The sequence below is a fragment of the Macrosteles quadrilineatus genome, unplaced genomic scaffold (genome assembly GCF_028750875.1).
Source record: "Macrosteles quadrilineatus isolate MER2022 unplaced genomic scaffold, UCM_ALF_1.0 Scaffold_5__1_contigs__length_97177068, whole genome shotgun sequence".
NCBI classification, from domain to species: Eukaryota; Metazoa; Arthropoda; class Insecta; order Hemiptera; family Cicadellidae; genus Macrosteles; species Macrosteles quadrilineatus.
In genome coordinates, this window is record NW_026542598.1 from 74640951 (window position 1) to 74667086 (window position 26136).

At 33.4% G+C, this 26136-nt stretch overlaps 1 protein-coding gene across 2 annotated transcripts in view; it reads left to right on the top strand.

The window, feature by feature from the left end:
* LOC128994320 (G-protein coupled receptor 52) overlaps positions 1-26136 on the top strand; it is a 56125-nt gene that overhangs the window by 12715 nt on the left and 17274 nt on the right. For both annotated transcript variants that reach the window (XM_054418765.1, XM_054418766.1), the window contains exon 2: positions 24989-25193. In XM_054418765.1, the coding sequence (XP_054274740.1) occupies positions 25061-25193 (133 nt within the window). In that variant the 5' untranslated portion in view covers positions 24989-25060. The remainder of the gene's footprint in view (positions 1-24988; positions 25194-26136) is intronic.

A 26136-nucleotide genomic window follows, 5' to 3' on the forward strand; every position in this document is an offset into this window, starting at 1 on the left:
CCTGTTAAGAATTAAATACAGTTAGAATACGTAAGTTTATCATAGTCAACCTTCGCATAGCTCGAATTCTGTATAGACATTTCGGTAATACATTGGTATTGGTATTAGTTATTTCAACCGGATAAAATTGTTATACTGGGTTTTGAGCAACCCAAACTACGTTCCATCAAACAATGGCTCAAATATTTTTATTTTTATTTATTTTTGTTTGTGCGCACTAACAATTTTCGTACTACTCTGTTCATTTACTTTCTACGATTTTACAGCTAACTCTATGTTATAAAATTCAACGTTTGTATAGTGAGATTTGTATAATTTGTTCGACTTATTTTGACATCACAGCAAAGTATTTTCACCTGTATTGAAGGTCACTGAGTCCAAATCTATCAATCAATTAGGTGACTCTGTACAATTTTTAAAGATTTTCCGATTCTTTGACATAATTTTATTTTTGTATTATGAGCGATGCGAGTGGACTATGATCGTAACACATCTGAAGACAGTATAATAACATGTTGAATGTCAGACAGAGACAGCATGAATCGATCCATTTGATGACTGACTTGCAATCTCGCTGGGGTTCCCTTCAGTTCAAACACCTTGGATTCTTAAACATAACCTCTATTGTACTCTTGATAAGCATGGGATTCGTATGTGTTCGTATTTAATATGAAAATGCATTCTAAGAATGTAGCAATTGTATTGAGAATATTTTTTAATGCGTACGGTTTTGTTCGTGTTCAGAGGCACTTTTGAAAAAAATAGCTTCTAAATTGTGTTGTGTATTTTTTTATAACAACAGTTTAGTTTTTGGTGTAAATGGTAACTTAAGCTTTTTTCACTACTTATGGAAATTTTCTGTTAAATTGTTGATAGTGTTCTAAAAATTAACATATTTTTAATTACAGTATTTGTATATTTGATTTGATTTATTTACAAATTAACTAGAGAAGGGTATCGAGACACGCTGTGGCTGGAATTTGAGTATTTTACTGAATAATTGGCAAACATTTGAAGAATAATGGGTATTAACATACATTTAATATATATATATTTTTTTTAATTCCTCTCCATAGCTACAATTATACTAATGTTATTTATTCGTTCTTTTAGCGAATTTCCCATATAGGGAATAAGCTATTACCGTAGTACTCATGGTAAGACCTGGACGCGGGACCGATTTTTTTTTTCGTTTTGAGGTCCCTAGAGGCCAAAAACACCATCCGTTCAAATTCATATATATATATATATTTATATATTTATATATATATATATTTATATATATATATATATATATGTGTCCGTCAGCACGATAACTCGAGCAAAAATGATCCGATTTTGATGAAAATTGGTACAAACGTGTAAAAGTACGTTTATTCGAACGAGTTCGCAATCCAGCATGATCGGACCATGGGAACGGGGGTTTACGGGGGGTTTTATGGGGTAAAAATAGGTTTTTCTAATTTTTGACCCAAAAAAACATAAAATTTAGCAATTTCTTTCCAAACCATTTTGTAGAGCTTAAAAAAACAAATAATTTAGTATATTGAAGCGTTATTATGCGCCTAATGGTTACGGAGAAAATTCCAAAAAATTGTAAATTTAAAATTCCCATGTTATTCTTATGGAGAATAAGTAAACTGTTGTAGTTTGCTTGTTTGTGAACATATTTTGATCAAATTTGGAAAATGTTTTTATTTCTTACTAACTATTCACATTTTACAAAAAAAATCAGTTTTACCCTCCCTGATGCAGCAAACCTAAGTACTTGTTAAACTTATTCTATTTAAATCAAGAATAAATGTTATATTTTTAAGTAGACATTTCAGTGTAAATCCAATCAGTCAAATGGAAATTCGCTTAGTCTGCAGGTTTGCTGCGGCGGGGGTATTTGCATTTATAGTGTAGTACGTAAATCCTTATTATACAGACAACCCAAGGAACGTAAACTTAAAATCAACGTTCTCTGGTAAAATCAACAGATACATATGAATGGGAAAATATGTTCGGTATATTAAATCGAGAATTTTATTTCTTTTAAAACTTTGATTTAGATACGTCATACTACATTAGTGAATTGAACATTATAGGATCCTGTAAAATAGACTTCTTTACAACGTTTGTGCTGTGGAGTATGAAGAACATTCTGGGTCACGCTGTTCCGTATGTGCCGGGTCTTTCTAAGTTATTATAACTTCTATCACGTACTTTGAAGCCATGACGCCAAAGTTCTTACAAAAAATGTAAAACTCCTCTACCGAATCTTCCGAAATACTTTGTGCTTACAAATTATTTTATTGCACGTACCACCGATAGGCACCATATTTTACTTACTCACCGACATTGTTTAGAAGTGCTACATACTAAACTGCCTATTTTAATTCCGAACGATTCGGTGTTAACTTATCGAGTGCATGATCGAAATACCTTGTTTTGAGAAACCTTAGATTACATATAATTTACGAACTATTGCGTAGTCTATACGCAAACTCTCGCCGGTCGTGTTTTAAATCCGAGTCATGCGTTATGAGTGATTGTTTTATAAATGCGTGTTAAATAACACCTTTAGAAGCAGCGATGCTCTTGTCCTCGAGATTCCCCAAGAAGGTCCCATTTGAACCCAACTAGCTGTCACCATAATCATGTAAGGTTACCAATAATCACTTTTAGTAACGCGTAACAATTCCATGTCAATATACGCACAGGTAACTGGATTTCTATAACTATTTATAATATCGTTGTTACGTATCACAAGGTACCTTTGACTGATAATTTTGATATTACCTTAACTGTCATAACAATGTGCACTTTCAAAATACCTTTCAGCACAAAATGGCTCTTGTGTGGAAATCTTGACGCTAAATCATTGAAAGGTAATTTTCTTCAAAACGCGGGCGTTCCCTGGCATTTTAATAAAGTTGCAAAAGCTGTGAATTATAAATGTTCCTAGTTCCGCGGCCACAACGACTTATTGGAACAATTTGAAACGCCATTTTCAGGTTGTTTCAATTAAAACTACCAGGAGATTTTGATAAAATACTCCATTATCTGGTTTTTACCTCATAATCATTCCTCAATATGTGACAAAGAAAACCCCCAAGTTTACGAGTTTGAATTTTGACGACAATATTTAAACATTGTATCAGATAATAATAATAGAGGACAGTAATTATAATATAGAATTGCGTTGCTCTAACTCTAAAATCAATCATAAATTACAGTGTTGTATACATGATATAGTTTGTTATATACAATCAAACATGCTGCAACAACATATACAACAAAATTATTTTGTGCTCTAACCATTTAGTTGAATTTCAAAGAAACAGAAGTGTAAAGGGGGACAGGAGACCCGGGCCCCCAAAATAATATAAGGGGGAAAATTAGGGAAAGACCTGCAATAGAGGTTTTTTTTATGATTTAATGTCAACAAAAAAGAAACTTGCTTAAGTAAAATTGGTAGCGCAAATTACTTCCATAACATGAGCAACAGAACTTAGATAAAGTAAGGGTTTCTACTTAAAATTACTTAACCTAACCTTACATTAATCTTGCCCCCCCCCCAAATACACTAAATATTTGCCACTGCAAATATGAAAATAAAACATCCCTTCACTGTGTAGCATCTAGAAAAACACATTTTATGTCCTATGATGCACTATAACAATCAGATAGTAATAAGGAAGTCAAACACTATACTGTCGCCAGCAGTTTGAGCTGTAGAAATAGGAGCTTTTGTGCAATCCGTGCGCAATTTGCCTGACACTGCTGTTAAGCGGCTTATCATTGCTAAGTGGCTTATTCTTAATTATATTGGCGCTCTGGCGTTCCGTTTCTTGATACTTTTTCCAAAATAATTTTTCTCAATAAACAGAACGTTGAAATTATTGCTAGATGTCTTGAAATGAATTTAGTTCAAACTATTTTATTTCCAGCGATATTATGACGTAAAGGTGTATGTAAAACAAGTAAACTGTTTAGGCCTTGTGTTATTTGTATATAAGTAACTCAAAGTATTCCAAAATCTATATACAATTTTTAAATATTTAGTGTGCAGCAATAGAATTTTCGCCTGTAAAACTTAAATTGCGGAATTTACTTGTAAGTTCATGCTGAGGTACATGTTTAGAATCATTACTAAGAAATAAAGATCAGTATCTAATGAAGTTGATAACAGTAAATATTTGCCATAACATTGCAAATGATCGTGATCTTCAAAATGATAGTCCTGTTACGTAAATATTTACCTTAACATTGCAAATGATTGTGATCTTCAAAATGATAGTCCTGATACGTAAATATTTACCATAACATTGCAAATGATCGTGATCTTCAAAATGATAGTCCTGATACGTAAATATTTACCTTAACATAGGAAATTATCGTTATTTTCAAACTGGTGGTCCTGCTTCAACCCTAAACATTTTCCAAAAGATTGCAAAATGATCGTTATCTTCAAAATGACAGTCCTGATTCAACACTAAATTTCTACCATAACGTTGTAAAGGATCGTTATCTTCAAAATGATAGTCATGCTTTACTAAAGGTAAGAACGAATTAAATATAGTAAGAGCATTTCTTAGATAAAAGCTTAACAAAGAGTCCATGAAAAGAAAGAAAATTAAAAACTTGCTGTCATAATGCAGTGGGTGCAGTTTTCGAGTTCACAACTTAAGTAGGCCCTACGAGTAACAGTATGATAAAGTCGTTGCATTTTACCATCGCTGGTTTATACTACTATTACACTTTACCAATATGTCTACTGCAGTATAAAACTTATGGAGCTGAATCACACAGCTGGCCAATAACGTTGCATCAGACGCGCAGTCAGCAAGAATCATATTGTTTAGGGACTACTTTACCTCGCCCACGAAATTCGCGTACTTAGTTCACATTGCTTACTGGAAGAAATTTTTGGGGTTTATTTCGCTTATTTTAAGTTATGATTAGAAAAATAAAAGTGTTCTCGACGTTTCGATAAATCGGACTCCGTCATACTTTGGCTGGGCACTTGTTAAGTGTTACGTAATTTTTTACCTGATGACGGGATAAAATTTAATATCCCATAATGCTGCAAACTGTTTTACCAATTTTGATGGGGAAACCACGATAATTCCTTAAATTACATGTACCTTCCAGCATCAAAATTGGACATCAACTAAAGATTGTTTTAGTAGTTACGCACTGCCGTTTACAAGGGCTATGTTGGGATCAATAGGTGGCACGGTAAGACCTGGGCCCGGGACCGATTTACTTTTTCATTTTCATGTCCCTATAGGCTAAACACTCTTTTCGTTCAAATTTGTATACAATATGTAATTTATGTGTCCGTGAACGCCATAACTCGAGTAATTTTTGTCCGATTTTGATGAAATTTGGCTTGAAGGTGTAGGACGGGATAAACTTGATTGAGGTAGCGAACCAGTTTGTCTGTACTAACAATCAGTTTCTAAATATTTCTTTATGTTGAATCGTTTAAAAAAAATAATGATTAAGGAGAAATAAAAAACTATACATTTATGATTCCCATGTTATTTTTATAGGGAAAAAGAAGATTGTTGTAGTTTGCTTATTTATGTATATATGTTGATCAAATTCGGCAAATTGATTTATTTCATCCCATACCATTATCATTTGGAAAACAATTCATCTTGTTTATGGAAATATATATATAAGTAAAAATCCTATTTGACAAATTGAAATTTTTTAAGTCTGCAGGTTTGTTACGGCGGGGGTCATCTGTGTGTTATTACTATTTGAAGTCATTACTTAAATGTTTTAAAATTAAGTTTTAAATCACGTCAAATAAAACCAATAACTATATCATTTTCTTAGTGAGATTCCTTAATTAGTTTTATTTAACATACGTTGTATGTTTTACGTTTTATAATACCCTTGAAATCCAGTGATAGTAAACGTGAATTCATAACCAAGTGTGCATTCTTTAACCACAAATTTCAATAATTTATAAAGATCGTTTCTTATATAAAAAAAAAAAAAAACTAATTGACCCTACTAACAAATAAGTTTAAATGCTATAATACTAAACAGCTGTTTAGTTTGTTTACACAGTTTCGAGTAAATTACTTAGGCTTAAAATAAGTATGTTTCGGTTCTTGACTATTCTTCGGCCAGAGGTATTCGCCAATATCTAAGACTTAGGAGAAATGTCAAAACTTTTAATTGAAGCGTCATAACAAGATCCTGCCGAGCCCCGTTAGGCCTGTGTCGTGGAAATTATTTTTGGCTTACTTCTATTACGATATTTAGAGGGATTGAATAAAAAACAAAAAAGTTTATGTTGCATTTTAAATTAATGTTCTTTAATAATTTTCAATGAAATTGCGACCATACAAAGTAGGTATTTTAAGCCAAGTATGAATGGAGATGAGTGTAGGATGAGTGGCACGATCTTGTAGCCTTGTTAGTGACTAAGGCCGGCCTATTCCTTAGACACAGCTGTAAATTAACAGCCCATACAGCTAATGGCAACTAAGGGAACTACAGTTTATATTGGGATCCGAACCACATTTTTGCCTTGATATATACGAATTGGTCTAATTTTCAGGATAGTACTGCGAAGTAATTTGTCGTAGTACTCTCCAGTGAGGCGTGTGCTCCCGCTATCTCCGCGTTCCGACACCTCCGAACCTAAATCTGTCCCGCCACCTCCGAATTCTTGAGTGACCCTTATAATCCCGTCACTGCCTGCGTTGGAAGCTGTCATTGCATCCACGGCTGCGAAGCCCCGTGGATGGGAGATTTAATGAAAATTTAAACCGTGGGCTAGGTTAGGTTAGGTTGGGTTGGGTTACGTTAGGTTAGGTTAGGTTAGGACGGAAAGTCTTAACGCAGGTAGTAACCGAGGATTATAGGGGTCACTCTGAAATTCGGAGGTGGCGGGGCACGGAGGTGGCGGGACACGGAGATAGCGGGAGGACGTTAATCCACACCAGGGAGTATCGCATCCACAGTGCATGCCTATAAATATCCACAATTCGTAACCTATTAGTTGGATTACAGGACGACGCCACCCGTCCCAGTTCTATTAATATACTGTTATTTTTTATTGTAAATAGGGCATGGTATACTATAGTTTTGGATAGTGAGTATGAGGAATATTTACTCAAGCTAATTGCATGATTTATTTATTATATTTTATTTAAATATACACACGTCCCTATTATGAAGTCGTGTTTGTCTTAATATAGGTTACGTATTCAAATAATTTTTTTTTTAGGAAACATGTTTAGTAGAGATAAAGGACTAGGAAAATCCTAGGTAAAGATGCTTAGATTTCCTTGAACTTTTGATCAATGGTCTTGGCTTAAGAAACTTGGCTGATCTTTATCATGCTACTCAGAATATCTCATTCCATTTTCTACTCACCTTGCTTTCGCAATAAGCTTTTAAACACGTATACCTAGGTATAGGTGGCGTATATATATACCTAGGTAGGGTTAATATAACACCTAGGTGGCGTATATTGTTTTAAAATTAACTGTTTAATGTTCTAGTGAAACGACTCACTATTGATATTACTTCAAGTAGTATACAGGTTTACGGACCCAGTAGCTATATATCGGAGTACTGTTCAAAAATATAGTACAAGTGCAATAATGAATCTAGATCCTAGAATGATTAAAACAAAATACAAAACCTATCCATCAGTTTATATTGTGTTGACAAATCGATGAGGTTTTCAAACAAGCTTAGCATTGAGTAATCTTTTCCATATAAAAAAAAATATCTTAAACTTAACTTTATGTAAGATACGATTTTAATTTATGATTGGATATAACATAATAATGTCAATTAATGGCTATGTAGGTCAACAATGTATTAAACTACCTCCGCCATAGCAATAATTCAGGCAAACAAATTTCCATTTGCCTGATTTGATTTACCCTAAAATATTTTCTTAAAATGTCAGATTTATTCCCTTTGTCAGTAAACTTTTTGATGAGTAATTAGGTTTGCTGCCACAGGAAGGCATTAAAGTGCGTTCTTAAAGTTTTGTATTAAAAAATAGCCATACTTGATCCAAATTTGTCCATGAACAAACAACCACAGTTTACTTGTTTTCAATAGCATGAAAATTTGAATTTAGAGTATTTTAAAACTTATTTCCGTAACAATTTGGGTACTATAACGCTTAAATATATTAAACTCCTTGTTTCTTTAGCTCTACAAAATTATTCAATAAGAAATGGCAAAGTATTATGTTTTGAGGGTCAAAATGGTAAAACCCACAAACCCCGTTCTCACAGTCCAATAATGCTTGTTTGCAAGATAGTTCGAATAATTGTAGGAGAGATATGCGCATTGGTACCAAATTAATCAAATTTGGTTCATTTTGACTCGAGTTATCGCGATAACGGAAATAGCAAATTCACGTAAAGTTAAATTAACTTTTAAAACTCATTCCACAACAAAAAACGATTACTTAGGTTATTCTCTTTCAAAACCAGGGTAATAGGTGTTTGTTTTCTTCGAGTAAAAACAACAAACCCATTTTCTTTCCTTACAAAAGAATCCATTGAAAGAAGGATCAAGACGAAATCTCAAGAAATGAAGGACACTGCCGAACTTGGCAATGGGGGTCTCAAAAGGAATTTCTGATGATTCAAGTTTGCGTTTTTGTAACAGTAACAAAATAGTTATCATTATAATTCACCACAGTACAATGGAAATATTCAAATTTTCGTTGGTGCCGATAAAACTCTGTTAATAAAATAGCCCATTAATATTAGTTTTAAATATTTAATCACTGAAATGTTCTCATCACAAGTCATGATATTCTTGTGTATTCAGCTTTGTTGACTGTAATATTTTGTCACTAAATTATTATCAATGAATTAGGCACAGTAGATTATGAATATTAAATTTTAAATATATATTTTTTGAAGTCATTGAGTTTCTTCCATACAAACGTTTTTGAGTCGTTATCATGATTATTCGTTTTTATTTTCTCAGAAATTTCGTATACATTTATTTAGAAAACGGTTTGACATCTAAGGTGAATCCCAATACTAAGTGTGTGTTCGTTGTGATTTATTATTACACCTTTAAGCCTATTTGTAATCTATATGTTACCTAATCAATTATTTATATGATTCCATTAAAGTTTATTAACTTTTTGTTGACACCCCACCTAAATAGACCAGCTTTCACCAGTTAAAAAAATATATTTCTGAGCCAGTCACAGATTGCGCTAGTGTCTGTTTTCTACCATTTTGTTTCTGAGATAGTTAACGTGACGTAAAAGATATCACCACTTACACATAGGTCGGGTTATCAGTTTGAGTTGGTTGGCGTTTCGACAAAAAATAGCAATTTACATAAGTGCAATCTATCGGTGGCTTCGCGAATTTTGTTTTTAAAAACTGGGGATAACTTTTACATGGGGATGGCACGTCTCGTTCTACCATACAGTTGTCAATGATGGCAAGCCGATTCTGGGTTAGACAAAGTTTGACTGAATTTTGGTTCAAGTTAAATTTTTAAAGATGTTGAATCCTAAGAACGGTCAATGCAAACTATGCGTTGCAAGTATTCATTTTCAGTCGCCAAAAATAACGCATGCATATAAACATTTACTCGACTTAGTATAAGGAAGATCATCTGTGAAAAATTGAATAATGATAAGCAAGCACTAACAACCGTTAAAATTTTAATCTCTCAATTCCGAAACCCTTCAAATCATAGATTTCGTTAAAAAACAAACAAAGTGTTTATTATTTGTGAATGTTATTTTCAATCACAGGTTTACGAAGATGCAACATGTAAGATGTAATGTAACAATCCTCTTCTAGAATCAATGACTTGTTTGTCATCAATAAAGTTTTTTTCAGCCAGGTTTTCCTCCTGTGTCCCCACAGAGTGTATTGAACACCTACTTGCTGTGCAATTTTAAAGTTATATTAACTTTTCGCAACCAATTTTGTATTCCCCTAGCATATTACATTTATTTTATAGCATTACTAGCTGATGTACCCGTGCTTCGCAACGGGAAGAAAAATCAGTTTCATAATCATTGAAATAGATTTAGAATATTTAATCCATCATAAAGTTTTAGATTAAATAATCCTCTACCACATAGTTGTGTAAAAAATATTCAATATCTTTGGATCAGCTGTCTGAAATAATTGTGAAATGAGCATTTGGTCGTTCTGATTGTTTACATTTAAATGTCAACGCAAAAGATTGTGAAACTTCCCATACTTCCATGGAGACCAATTAATATTTACTTTTGAAAACCTCATAACGAGAATACTTTTTATGTGGAGATAACTTTTCAAAACGACTTAAAATTTTGAGATCAGGTCGAAAAGAGTCATTTTCCGCCCTAGTGATGAAATATAATATTTTGCATTGTTTAAGCTTTGATATTCGTAACGGATTACAAAAACATAATTTGAAGTAATAGAAAAGCTGGGTTAGTAAAACTTTAAACATTATAATTTGTAAATCTTATTTTAATCTCATGACGACGCACAGCATAAAAATGTTTCGAATATTCAACTTCAAGGTCTGTAATGTACTTACCATTTACATAGAAAGTACATTTATAATGTTATTAATCTTCTATTCATAGCATGGTTATCGTGCAAGCCAGATTGCCAGACGACGGTAACTTTGCAATTACGATGTCAAATTTGTATACCGTGGCACGCCAGTCGGGGAATGGCCGCATGATGAATATCACACTTCATTAGGCTGGAATCAAGTTTTGAAACTTAATGTAAGTGAATGAGATAAGTTTTTTTACAAAATGCATGATTCTCTGCACCTTCTCTGCTGCAAACCTGCAGACTAGGAGATATTAAATTTGCCTGAAAGTATTTTAAATAAAACTATAGGTCGTCCAGTAGTCGAAAACTCGACCAAAAACATCTATTGTACAGACTTTTCTTTTATTTTCTGTTTATATTTCGTTGTTATTTCATCACCAGCATGGAAACCCATAAGGCCCATGCTATTTTTCAAAATTTTAAATTATTTTCGTGTACTTATTTTTGAGCCTATTTGAATTTGTAAATGGATTCTGCACATCTACAGGAAAATATCTTTCTAACAGTATGCATAAAATTTCCCTGTCCAGCACACAAGCTGAGAAAAAACTTTGTCAAGAAACATACTTGCCTGTCATTATATAGGATAGTTCCATAATTTTTTTTTATTTATTCCTCATTTGGATACAATTCGATTTTACGAGTACTTATAGGTTTGCTCAGGGGCGTCGCCTTGGGGGGGGGGGGGGTAGGGGGGGGGGAGAAACTTTCAAATATACAAATAAACTTTCTTTATTAAATATTTGCGAAAATCCATCAAAGATAAAAATGTCTTTGATTTGAACAAATAAATTTGACACTTCTTTGATTTCATTTAACTTTGATTAAACAAGGCTAAAACCATGACTAAACACGTCTTATTTTAAGAAATCAATAATCAATTAGCGGTATAGCTTGTTGGAATTTCGTTTACGAGAAATTTTGTTCCTTATTGGACGTATGTTGGCTACCTTGATCCTGTCATGTGTTGATGTTTCTGAATGATTCGTCTGCGAGACTGCGAGTTTGAATTTTGAAAGTGCAAGCGGTGTAGCTCTTCAGTTCAATTATGTTGTTTGTTAGTGTTTACAAGAAATTCAAAAATATTTTTCACGTCAGTCACATGAAATATATTTTATACCTTTTTTTCTGGTATTTGGAGCAGGCTAACTGACAGGAGTACTTGCTAATAAGCAGATTAAAATAACATTAAAGATAGGTTTTGTGTATCGGTATTACCTTTTAAACTCTTATTTTTTTAATAACCTAAATGAAATATATTTATTCTCTGAATATATTTTAAAAAATCTACACAAGTTATTTATCATTCCTAATTAAGGATTTACAAAAATGAATCAACTAATCACTCTGAAACAGATCTACGTGGACGAAACATAACCTAAAATTTGATGTTTGACTTTCACTCTAAGTTTGATTTTTGTCTAAGTTCTAGTATGATGAAGATGAAGGTTAACATTTTTATCGTATCTATAAGTTTATTATTAAGCAAGTCAAACGTTTTTATTTTATACGAGTCTTATTTTATGTTTATTCTTTTCTAGACTAGAATACCTATTATTCACAACACCGATATTAATATTTCATCATTACAAACTTGTTTGGGCCTACACTAGTTGTAAGTTTTATGAAAGTTAAAATCTTCACTTCTAAAAGTATTTCAATTTCATTATTTTGTAATAAAATATTTTTTCTAAACTAATTTATACTAGGCTTATTTTATGTCCCTAAAATTTTACACTGCTACGTCTGCTACCACAATGGTTTGTAAAGTTTTTTGGATTTGAAACATTACTCGTTCAAGTTTTTTAAAGTCATAAAATTTCATTATGAATTGGTAGAAGTTTTAGAAATTGAATAATTTTGTATATATGTTTTGTTAATGCAAGTTTATAAATACTGAATTAAGAGTGTGACTGCAGTGAGTGAAGTATAATAATTTGTAGATTTTTAAAATAGTACGGAAATTGATTTATTAAAAAAAGTTGGGAAATCTATGTTAAGCAGTTGGGAAATTTGAGGCTTCTCCCCCCCCCCCTGGAATTTAACCAAGCAACGCCACTGGGTTTGCTACTCAATGAAAGGGAACGTTTTTTGATCAAATATTAAAATATAGAACGAAATAAATAAATTTGCAAGATTTTATCGAAATACATCCATATTCAGACAAACTACAACAGTTTTCTTTTTTCTTTATAAGAATAACAGAGATATTTGAAATATTTTTTTACGCCGATTATTTTAGTCAGTCAATTAACCAGAATCACACCAAATTACAAGAATGCCAATACACGGCCAATCAGCTGATAGTGACAAGCACCAAGTCACAAGTACGCCACTATAGAGCCGACTAAGGGCTGTGTGGGTGTTGGCGCTATTATTCAAGAGTTTGCAGAATTCAGAGCTGGCCCGACCGACATTACGAGCCCAGTCGTTCCAAAAACGACCTAATTTGCTTGCTTTACGTTCGCTGTACGCTTTTATTGCACATAGTCATGTTGGATTTATAATTGAATTTTAATTAGTTTTTATGTAGAAGTTTCTTTACAGTAGATATTGATATTTGCTAATAATATTTATTTGGATAGTTTGACTAAAGTGCTCCCAATGTTACAATACAGTACTTGTAAATAGTCATGGGCATTTAAATAGTTACCTATTTAATATTATTCCGCAATTAAAAATACGTGGATCACAATTATTAGGTACTGAATGTTTTAAGGTTAAACAAAAAAAAAAAACCGTTATTTTTATAACAAATTGTAATATAAATCCTAAATCTTGTATTCTTTAACATTGTAGTGAGGGAAGCAATCACAAGGTCAGGTTTTTGTAGGGTTAAACCTAGACATTCCATCCCCATGTTAAATCAGTAGCCAGATATATTATCAAAATCGTCGTAGTTTATGTGAACCACCTACATATTGCACTAATGTAAATGACTAAATTCTGTTCAATACACAAACCTTTTCACCAAGTCAAACATAGGGAATTACGTATAGTGAGCTATAGCAACCGTTATGACCCATCAACCTGTTTAGCAACCAAAAATAAGGTATACAATAGAAATTTAGACACTAGCGCATTCTGTGACTGGCTCACACAACTACGTTCTTTTTTAGTAAAAAATTGGTGACAGCTGGTCCAATAGTCAAGGGTTAAACAATGAACTAATTTTTTCATACACTTTTCTATCTACATCCAAAAACAAACTGAGAAATGTTCACACCAAGCATGTCGTTCTTGACTGTTCCGTTAGGTCAACAATGTGTATGCTAGTGTTGTAGGTTGTAGGATGTCGTGCCCAATGGCTATTACCAATGCCCACTAATCCCCAGGTGCAGTACAGATTTAATAGCGTCATCACATTATAATACAACATCAGCACGCCATGTCCACACGCCGTAATGACGTAATGGAGTGCAACTTATCAGCTGACAGGAGCTGTGGAATTAGTAAAAATAGCGTGACTTTTTATAGTTTCCAGCTTCATTAGGTTAAATTATGTAATTTGTGGGGTAAATATATAGGATTTGATGGAGAAAATGTCCTCCCTTTATAAACATTGTTGAATTCACAAGACAAACAAACTATTTCCCTACTTCACCTATTTGATGACATTTTTGGAATTAAATGGAATAAAATGGAATGGGATTGAATTATATGGAATAAAATGGAATGGGATGGAATGATATGAGGTGATATCGAATGTAGTGAGATTGATAGAATTGAAATACATGGTATGTTAGGGAATATAATAGAATATGAGGGAATGAGTTTAAATCAAAAGGAATGGGTGGAATCACGTCAACAATCAACATCAACATCAATCAACAAGACCAACAAAATATTCCCATATTTCACCATTTGATGACATTTTTTTTGTATGATATGGAATAGAATGAAATGGGATGGAATGTTATGCGATGATACGGCATGTGGTGGGATGAATGGAATTGTAATACATGGGATAAAAGGGAATACGATGGAAGAGGAGGAAATGAGATTTAATCAAATAGATTTGGGGAATAACATGGAATGTCTTGCGATAGGATAGAATCCAATGGAGTGAAATGGGATTGATTGGGACGTTAGGGATAGAAAGACATAAATTTAGACAGTATAAGATGTAATAGGATGAAATGGGGTTGGAATAGGATAACATTAGGAGGATGAAATATAATATGGGGTGGAATCAGTACAGTTGTGCAGAAAAGAGGTAAATATATATTAAAATAAATTTAAAACACCGTTTAATTTTTGCAAACTTTGTTGACATGTATCAGTAGTATTTTAGTTACAACTATGCAGTATAAACCGAGTAAAGAAAGACTACAAACTAGGGATGGAAATGAAATAGAGGTTACGGAAGCAAACGAAACGGGAGAGGCTTAAAAATACAGTAGAGTGCCTCCTACCCCCTCCCCCATCAGAGCATCAGATGTAATTGTTGTCCTGTCCCGACTGCCCTAGTTACCGACATTGAATTTGATTTTTATCATTTTGTGGTCAAAGTCGACAGCTTGCGGAGTCGTTTCTTATTAAAGTACCTTTAAAGATCAAGCTGGGGGAAACCCAATATTGCAGTTCCGTCGATTCGACAAATAAAATTCTGTATGTACCACTTACTTTTAAAGGGAATACGATTTAAATTTGTTTGCTGTATTGCGAGCTATTTTGATATAATAATATAATTTTAGCGAATTTCCCATATAGGGAATAAGCTATTACCGTAGTACTCATGGTAAGACCTGGACGCGGGACCGATTTTTTATTCATTTTGAGGTCCCTAGAGGCCAAAAACACCATCCGTTCAAATTCATTTATATATTTATATATTTAAATATTTATATATTTATATATTTATATATTTATATATTTATATATTTATATATTTATATATATATATATATATATATATATATATATATATATATATATATGTGTGTCCGTTAGCACGATAACTCGAGCAAAAATGATCCGATTTTGATGAAATTTGGTACAAACGTGTAAACCTACGTTTATTTGAACGAGTTCGCGATCCAGCATGATCGGACCATGGGAACGGGGGTTTACGGGGGGTTTTATGGGGTAAAAATAGGTTTTTCCCATTTTTGACCCAAAAAACATAAAATTTACCAATTTCTTTCCAAACCATTTTGTAGAGCTTAAAAAAACAAACAATTTAGTATATTGAAGCGTTATTATGCGCCTAATGGTTACGGAGAAAATTCCAAAAAATTGTAAATTTAAAATTCCCATGTTATTCTTATGGAGAATAAGTAAATTGTTGTAGTTTGCTTGTTTATGAACATATTTTGATCAAATTTGGAAAATGTTTTTATTTCTTACTAACTATTAACGTTTTACAAAAAAAAAACAGTTTTACCCTCCCTGATGCAGCAAACCTAAGTACTAGTTAAACTAATTCTATTTAAATAGGGAATAAAAATGTTATATTTTTAAGTAGACATTTCAGTGTAAATCCAAGCAGTCAAATGGAAATTCGCTTAGTCTGCAGGTTTGCTGCGGCGGGGGTATTTTTTACATTGAAATAAAAACAAAAATAGGAACAAATCATGCAAACAAATACCAGTGTTGTAAGCAAATATGAGGGATCGTGATTATATCAAATTAGCTTTTATGATGTATAGGGAAGTTTAAAAGAAAAATGTACAAATTTATGTCGTTGAAAATTATACGTTTAGTTCATTAACATAACTTCCTCGTTAAAATAGAGGTTATTGTAAGATTTTTCTGTTTCTCTCATTGACTGTTCATTTGTAGACAGAGTGTTTTCATTACAGTTAATAAGACCTACATTATCCTAGCAATAGTAGGTACTCTAAACAATAATGAAAACATGTTAGTAAGTGTATCAATTTTGAAAATAAGATTAAATTCAGCATTTAGGGCAACTTTGGAGGAATAACCAAGTCACCTTATTGTTTTGCATAAAAAATATAATAATGGAATTTGCATTATTACAATACAACACATGTAAATGCCTAGTTAAACCAATCAATGGGTTTGGAAACCTATGGAAAATATTATATCTTAAAATATTTGGTTATAATGAATGTCCTGACAAATTATCAGAGTACTACGTACTACCTAAGCTGATCACATTTTAATGTAACGCAAAAATGGAAAATATGCGATCAAGTAATATAAACAATTTTTACAACAGAACATTTCTTTACGACCAGAAAAATTGCAATATATCAGGACCGTCTCTAAAGTACATTATCAAGTAAAAAAAAAGAGAGAGAGAGAGAGTAAAGTGAAGGAAAAGAGGAGAAAATAAATGCAACGTAACAGAAAAGGTTGATCCTGTTGTCCAGCAGTGCTCATCTTCACACTGGAGACGTGTAAAGCCTTCACCAGGCTTATCTTTGTTATAAGGTAGGCGGTCTGAGTCTTGAAACATCATTACGAACTGCCAACTCTTTTTTTCAACGTGCATTGTGGTTTTGTTGTATTTCTAAACTGGGTCCAGCTGTAATTATCCGTTAGACGCAACACACACTAGCAAAAACTTTATATTATTGTCTTTTCCTACAGTTACATGACAAAGTGGGCTTCCTTCTACTGATCACAGCACAGCAAGTTGCTAATTGCTTACTACACTTGCTGCAACTACATTTACTTACTTTTTTCGCACTCTTTTAACTTTACCGCACACTTTTTTCCACACTCCAGTATTCCAACCAAACAAAAAAAACCGTTTACTTTTATTAGGCACGTAATACGTGTACTCTTGAAAATAAGTTGGCAGCACTTAAAGATACTACGACTACGATCAGCCGATGCAGTGTTTCTCATTTCGTTCAACGCTTGGATTTAAACTAACCTGAATCGTGTTGTTTAGTGTTTAAACCACTAATGTCTATGCTTTATAGTAACTGTAGGATAAATATAATGTGTAACACAAGCGCAAATTGTATTTGCTGCACTTGAGAAACTCTCCACACTCGCCTGCGGGCTCGTGCAATTTCTCTCATTTGCAACTATAGTATTGTAATTAAATTTATGATACAGATATCTCAGAATACTACAATTGATCATAGTTACTTGCTTCTTACAGGATTAGTAATGTAATTCTAGCTTTGGTATGATTTTAGACTCAAGAAACAAAGGTATGCTTGAGTCTACACCCATGGGGATCGTATCTTCTCTTTACACTTGTCAACAATAAACCCAACAGTCAGCCCCTTGGGATAAAGCTAGGGAGAACTGAGGTCCTAGGTAAATCCTGAGGTTTTACGTAATTTATAATAAAACCTCACAACAATTTAGAATGCTAGTTCAGAAAACGCAAATATATCAAGATATAACCTCTCCTTTTCGCTATACTACTGTGAAATAGCCGATTTTCGTTACACATTAATTATATGCAAAAAATCATCATTAAATTGTTTACTACGGAAAAGAATGCTTACTATGCGAAATTAATGTTTATTATATTTTTTTTTAATTTTGCCAACGTAAACAAACAAAGATTTGGTATCGTTATCTCAACTGTTTCAAATTTCAACAACCAAAACTGTACAACCAAAGTAAATATTAACTTTAAATTGAAGGCATAGCCTAAAAAGTGCTATGAGTTTTGTAATGTTCCTAACTGTAATAAAGAACTATACAATGTCTGTTTTAAATAAGAAAATAATCAGTCTGTGTAGTGAAGAGCAAAGTAACATTAAAAACACGAGTGAAAGTGGGTCTATATGTAAAACATGGTCTCAAATAATATGTAATGACTTACTTTCTGCTCTTGTTACTGCTGGATGCAATATTAATGTTTTCCGTAGTAGTACTAAAAGTAATATATTTCTCGTCACATTATGGGTCTTTGACTCATCGGTAGAAGACGCATATAATTTACAACCTCTTCAGCGCCAACCGAGTATTCTGCCTGGTCCAATTTATCGTAGAAATAAATCATAACAAAAATAATAATTGGTTTAAAAGTCATTCAGTAACTGTTTTAATTCAAACATATTTAACCAAACATTCAGTGCCATAATACCAATACCAGTTATAATGTATTTTTTCTAAAATATTTTGAAATAAGTTAGACAACGAGAAATGAATAGTGTTCAACAAAAGGCTCTCCCTATGAACCGCAATAATTAACTTAAAAATCCTAGTGTCTTCGGTGGACTTAAAGGGTTATTAAATATTCGAAGGAGTGTGCTTAATTAATCTAAGATAAAATATGTATTTTGTCTACATTTATCACATAAAATGAAATTTTGTTTACTTAAATCTGTTTGAAAACATCTAATAAATAACTATTTTATTTTAACCACTATTTTGCTCACTTTTTCTCAAATAAGAATGACAACTGATCTAAATAACATTTTTGCTAAGTCTATTTCAATTTAATTGTAATATACTTGAAACTATTTGTGTGTAGATTATATGATTTCTTACTAAACAATTAAGTTTGATAACACTGTGATTTTTTAAGACAGAAATTTTTTGGTTGTTTTTTTAACAGAACTGTTTATTTGAAATAACTCTTAACACAATAAAATGTTTCTCTCGTTAAAAAAAAGCCCCATTATTCATTAGATGAGCAAACAGATGTTGTCTAATTGTTGAGTTTTTAAATAAAACAATAGATAATAAATCAGCTGTTCACTTGACAGATGCATCTCCTCACGAGGGCGGCAATGTGTCTATAGTTAGCGAAGGAGACACCAGAGAGCATTATTGATTATATCCTCAGCCTCATTGATAACAATCTCAGTCCAGAGCACATCTCTCTCTCTCTCTCTCTCTCCCTCTCTCCCCCTCTCTTCCCCCCCCTTCCACAACTTCATAGAATCATTAAATTAGATGTCCACACTTTTCCCAATTAGTGCACTCCTTCTGATTTGCTGAGAATTAATCTCCTCGTTACATTTTTGATCATCGCGAATTAGGTAATTTGTTTTCCCAATCGTGTGATTCTTCAATATTTATTTGTTAAATTTAATTCTAATTGTATAATAAATGTAACTAGAGGTCATCCAGTGGTTGAAAACTTAAAAAAAGACTGTACAGACTATACATTCCATTTTCAACCCACGCTGTAAGTAAAACATATGATTGGATTTTCATTAATTTGTTTTGATTTTCTGTTTATATTTTGTTGTCATTTCGTAACCAGCATGGCAACCCATAAGGTCCATGTATTTTTTTATTCTGTCGAGGATGGTGAATGGATAAAATATTGACATGTAATAGAAACCAGCCTTTCGTGCTTAGAAACCAGCTTGACAACACTGATTCACACCCACACGTCACCCTTTACGCTAATCGGCCTTAGTCACTAACAAGACTACAAGATCGCGCCACTCATCCTACACTCATCTCCTTTCATTAATTCGTATGGTAACCATTTCAGAATAAAGTATTAAAGTGTTAAAAATGTAAATTGGTTCTACAAAAGTACTCAATTGTGGGTATATAATCTGAATTTAATGTTTGGTACCAAACCTACCCTATATTACCAACACAGTTGGTAGGTGGAGAGCTTTGGAGGACTGAGTTATGTAGTACTCACAAACACAAGTACATTGGCCTACTTGGTCTTGTATCTTCAACTCTGCAGCTAGTAATGTAAAATGCAGATTTTGTCACCGATATCTGCCATTCCCCGGTCCCCTTTCAGACTAATATATTTATATCATATTATATAATATATACTAATCATATTTATATGTACTAGTGGTCGTCCAGTGGTCGAAAATTATACCAAAAATTTGTAATGCAGGCAACATTCATTGACTATTGGATACTGAAGTAGACATCCCATCTATATGGACCAGCTGTCTTCATTTTTATATTAAAAACATGTAGTTGTGTGAGCTAGTCATAGCATGCTTGTGTAAAATTCTATTTTCTGCCTTATTTTATGTCGCAGACAGAGTTGATGGGTAACACCAGTTGCCATAGCTCATAATAGGTAATTCAATAAGTTTGATTTGATAAAAAACATCGTGTATTCGACTGAAATTAGTAATTTAGATCAGCACAATCTGTTGGTGACTCACATCAACTACGACAAATTTAATTAAATGATTGGTGACAACTTAAACATGGGGATGGAATTTCTAGTTATAAGTCAAAGGTACAGTCATGCTTTTATATTTTCACCCCCACGCTGTAAATAAAACATGTGATTGTAATTTCTTCCATTTGTTTTGATTTTCTGTTTATATTTTGTTGTTATTTCGTCACCATCATGGCAACCCATAAAGCCCATTTTAATTTTGTAAAATTTCAAATCCATTTTTTGTGCTTATATTTGAGCCTATTTTAATTTTTAAAGGAATTCTGCACTTCTGCAGGTAAATGTCTTTCTAACGGTATGCTTAGATTTTCCCTGCAATAAACAGAAGCTGAGAAATAAGGTTTTAAAGAAACATGCTTGCCTATTAATATATAGATAGATAGATAGATATGTTTCGCCGTGTGAACAATCGTTTATAATGTTCTATTTTATCTGATGCAGAAAAAATCCCACTCCACTTGAATATGAAACTCATTATTTGGCCTTTTTGGATAACTGTTTTGTTATGTTGTGGTCATTTATAAACTCATCACTCAGGCAGTAGGAGTAATTTAAAATTTAAAAGAATTTGTGGTTACTTTAAAAAATGGGTTGACTCTAAGCCTTGAAATAGATCAATAAACTTCGTGCAAAGCCTTTCATACTGTATTTATTTATTAGGTTTTTGTATCTATTTTATTCGAATTCATAAATAATTTATGTAAACCGCTTGTCGACATATATTTCATTCCTTATAGCTGATGTTAATTTATTTACTTCATGTACCCCGATCTCCAAACATTTGCTGCTTAGCCATAGATAATTTGAAAAAGTAATTAAATATAATGTTTAACAATGCGAAATATGGAATTTAAAGTGCATTTCGTTTAATTAATTTACATATTTTGTTAGTAATTATTCCTGAAAAAGCCAATACATATGAAGTTAAGATTTATCCAATTATTCCTTTGACCAATTAGTACAGACCCTTTTGCATGTTAATAGGTTGTTTATATTTATTTTCCTTATTTATAACCAAGGTTCTAACATACGAATAAATTAGAGATCCTAATAAGAATAGTTAATTAAAAAAACAATTAAATTATTGCATTCATCTACTTTTGAACTTTTTAAAATGATCTGATAGGTTTACAAATAATTCAACTAAAATATCCAACATTGTACAATATAAACAAGCAATATTGGTATTTCAACCATATAAAAATATGTATCAGTGCAGCAACATAAAAAATTTGTAACAAGACATAAAATAAATTCAATTATTAGGGTTTGATTCGCAAGAAATACAATGGGTACACACTGGAGACTTGAGTATGCATAAAGTGTGTCTTAGACCTGGGGAAGCGGAGTGTGATGTATTAGAGTGAGAATAGAACAAGATATTTCTCGCTATTTTCCCTTCTTCGCTTTGAAGAAGCTGGATGCGCTCTTCTACTTATTCAAAAGAAAATAGGTAGATTTGTTTTGAGGATTTCAAGTCTTTATGTTGAGTTTAAATCTTGTTCATTTTGATAAAGTTTAGACTTAATATTTTGTATTTGTTTTATTTATTATGATGAATCAAGGTGACGATTTCAAGTCTTTATTTTGAATTTAAATCTTGTTCGTTATAATAAAGTTTATACTTTAAATTTTGCATTATTTGCAATTTATATACAATGATGAATCAAGGTTACCTTTTTATCTAAGGAATAACGTTAGTACAGTATCGTTGTAATTAGCTAAGCAATGTATTTTTGAATTATCCTCTCATTATTTCTGCTACTATGGACGTTGAATTATGTTTACACTGATATTTTTTAATTTCATATCTACTAATTTATAGAAAATCTTCTAAGAACACACTTTTCTTATATTTCCTGTTGCAGCAAACCTTAGTACATATAATACTTTATTATTTAAATAGGGTATAAATCTAACACCTTTAGGGAAATATTTGAGAGAAAATGCAAATAGGCAATGATAATTCGCTTAGTCTACAGGTTTGCTGCGGCAGGGGTATTTAAAATGTATAACGTGGGTTGCAATACATTCGATTAGAGTTCAATTAGGTTATATATACTACACCAAAAGATAAATTTCACAACCTTAAAAATATGAACAGTACCTTATAAGTAAAATGTATCTTGAAGAAAGTATAGATCTAGGCCTATATTTTTAAATATCATAGGTAGTGTGAACAAGCACATTTACATATTGGTAGACTTTGGATGCTTAAAGAACTGTAGTTGTGTCCACTTCAAGTATTATATCATGGTTTCATTGTGAAAGGGAGGTTATTTTGGCCACAATTAGCCCAGGACCGCAGGTAGGGTGGATAAGCGGGTTATACGTCGTCCTGACTCTCCCCATCTTTTATTCAAATCCCCTCCGTACACCACAAATTGGGGCCATCCTAAAATCACCTCGTTCCTTCTTATTTTTCTCATTTTATATCATGAATATGAAATTAGTCCATGTAAACCGGAATAACGCAAATTCGGACCAATGCTTGTGTGTGTACTTTATGAAATAAAGACCTGAAGGCCTATTTATTATTAATTTTCTTACACCAATAAATATTTTGCCCTTCATATTTTATGCAATCGAATTATAATTAAATTTTCGTGTCATGTTTGAAATTTAATTTTAAAATCAAGTAAAAAACTATTGATTATAGTACAAGAAGATACACGAAGAATATGCACAATGTAAATACTAGAATAGCATGAATTTAAATGACATACTTTTGATAATAGGCACACCATCATCTTATTATCTATGTCAACAAAATTTCTTCAATTTTCTCCTATATTCATATTTTTAACGTTGGTGTTCGTATGACCATGTTCTCACTTGTTTAACTTAATCTTGTATTTAATGTACCGTATATACATTTAAGCCCTAAACATATTAATGTTTATTCACCTTTGACTATCACCTGTTTTCTCTTTTTCCGAAGTCATCTTCTCGTATTTTCTGTGCATCTCTAGCACCAATTTCTTTCTCAGAATTTTTCCCTTGTTGTCTTCATACCCTCATTAATTTATAGATTTTTACCTTTTGCTCATTTTTTTATTCCACCTCTTCAATATTATCTATGTTGTATCGTCCACCCTAGCCTTCTCTTTTCCTTACTCTACTTCTTCCACCTACCTATCTTCATTATTTCTACCTTTCTGAACCTTCTATTCATTTTTTCTGACTCCTTTATCTCTCTGCCTTGTCTTACACCTTAGCTCATCTTCTGCTGTATACTATACCTTTCCTCATACTATAGCTTTTCCTTAGACTCCCTTCCTCTTCCACTTCCTCAATCTTTCCTGCCAACTATCTTCACAGCGGTTTTCTTACGTGCCTTTATTATACATGCACTTATTATTTTGCCCAGATTCCTTTTGTACCTCACCTCCTTAATCCTCCTAACTACTAATCTTCCACTATCGGGGAACGAGCTAGTGTAGTGGAGGTCCCGAGTTCGAATCCCGCCAAGTCACCAATGGATAATTTTTAAGTGATAATGCCGCAACCCCTAGGTCTAGCCTGAGGTAATGTGAAAAACAATTCCAGGCTCGTGCCTAGCGTCCTAGGAAAAAAAAATCTTCCATATTAGTCTTCTTTTCTTTTCCTTCTCCACAACTCTTCGTAATACCTTTCTTTCTTCTTCATACTCCCACTTAACATTCACCCCCTTTTACTCCACCCTTGATTTTACTTACCCTTTCACTCCTTCTTGATCTCTCCAACCAACCATAATCTACCTTAGACACATGTCCTTATTTACCATTTTTACCCCTACTACATTCTTCACCTTTCTTTTCACCTTCTGTTATTGTCCCTCATGTTGCAGACGGAAGGGCCGATGCAGTAGTGGTAGTAGCTATGGTGGGACAGGGGTGGTAATCAACCTCCAGACATTACTATGCTCATTCTCATGTCTTTGGTCCTGTTACAGACGGAAGGGCCGATGCGGCAGCGGCGGTAGCGATGGTGGGACGGGGGTGGTGGTCGACCTCCAGACATTACTATGCTCATTCTCATGTCTTTGGTCCTGTTACAGACGGAAGGGCCGATGCGGCAGCGGCGGTAGCGATGGTGGGACGGGGGTGGTAATCAACCTCCAGACATTACTATGCTCATTCTCATGTCTTTGGTAATGTTACAGACGGAAGGGCCGATGCGGCAGCGGCGGTAGCAATGGTGGGACGGGGGTGGTGGCCAACCTCCAGACATTACTATCCTCATTCTCATGTCTTTGGTCCTGTTACAGACGGAAGGGCCGATGCGGCAGCGGCGGTAGCGATGGTGGGACGGGGGTCGTAATCAACCTCCAGACATTACTATCCTCATTCTCATGTCTTTGGTCCTGTTACAGACGGAAGGGCCGATGCGGCAGCGGCGGTAGCGATGGTGGGACGGGGGTGGTGGTCGACCCCCAGGCACTGCTATGATCATTCTCAGTGATCAAGACTACTACTTCACACTGGAGGCTCTCACGCAGGCCGCTATCATCCTCACCATGGCAGTCGCCATTATACTGGCCAACGTGCTGCTCATCGCCACTTTCGTCTACTCCAGAGGTTAGTCAAGTCTGGGAAATCAGATATATAAACATTTTCGTTGAAAGTTGATATTCCCTAGGCGCGGATGCAGAACGCGGGAGCGGAGTGCGGAGAAGCGATTTGTCCCTTGTCTAGTTGCGGTCCGCTCCGCTTCTAGGAAAACGGCACAATCAAATTACCGAAGTTAAGAGAAGAGTGGGCTCTGCTCTCCAGTTTCTGCGCTCCCCTTCCGCGCCTTGGAAAACGTAGCTTTAAATTCTATATATGTATATATATATGTCTTTACCACTTTATCATCATAAGAAGGGAATTCAAATTGATGTGACAGGAAAGTATACTAGGAAACCGCGAGTGGAAGCTGTTCTTGGTAGGTTGAGATAGGTTGTAGCACAATCTTCAAAGGTTTTCATAATTTAAAATGTTGAGGTCTTTGAATTCGTCCGTCCATAGAGTCTCACAATTGAAACCCAAATCAAAGAGCATATTCTGCCATGTATAAATTAACATCAGTATATTATACCTAAAAGATAAATACATTACGTAGTATTTGTAAATTAGAAATCCTAACTAACATGGACAAGAAACGTTGGCGCTGAGAAATAAAATACCAAAACCCGGTCTCAAATGATGACAGTAAAGATAATTAGAATGTCTAACCAACAGTTATCGCCCTGTCCTCTTTTTAATGTAGATATTCTTCTCACATACTAAATGCCTTTTATAGCTATAATTTCAAGTATTACAATTGACCCGTACAATCAATGTTATTACGCTTCTGTTTCAAGTAAAGTGTGTCGACGATTTTCTTAACGTTTCAAGTTATTAACGAATATTATTTACATGTAACTTGAATAAAAATATACAGCAGCATCGTAAATTAAAATTGTTGCCAAGGAAGTCCACTAAAACGTTCAGTGATTAGAGCCTTAAAGAGTGTCTTCAACAAAAGTCATCAGGGGTG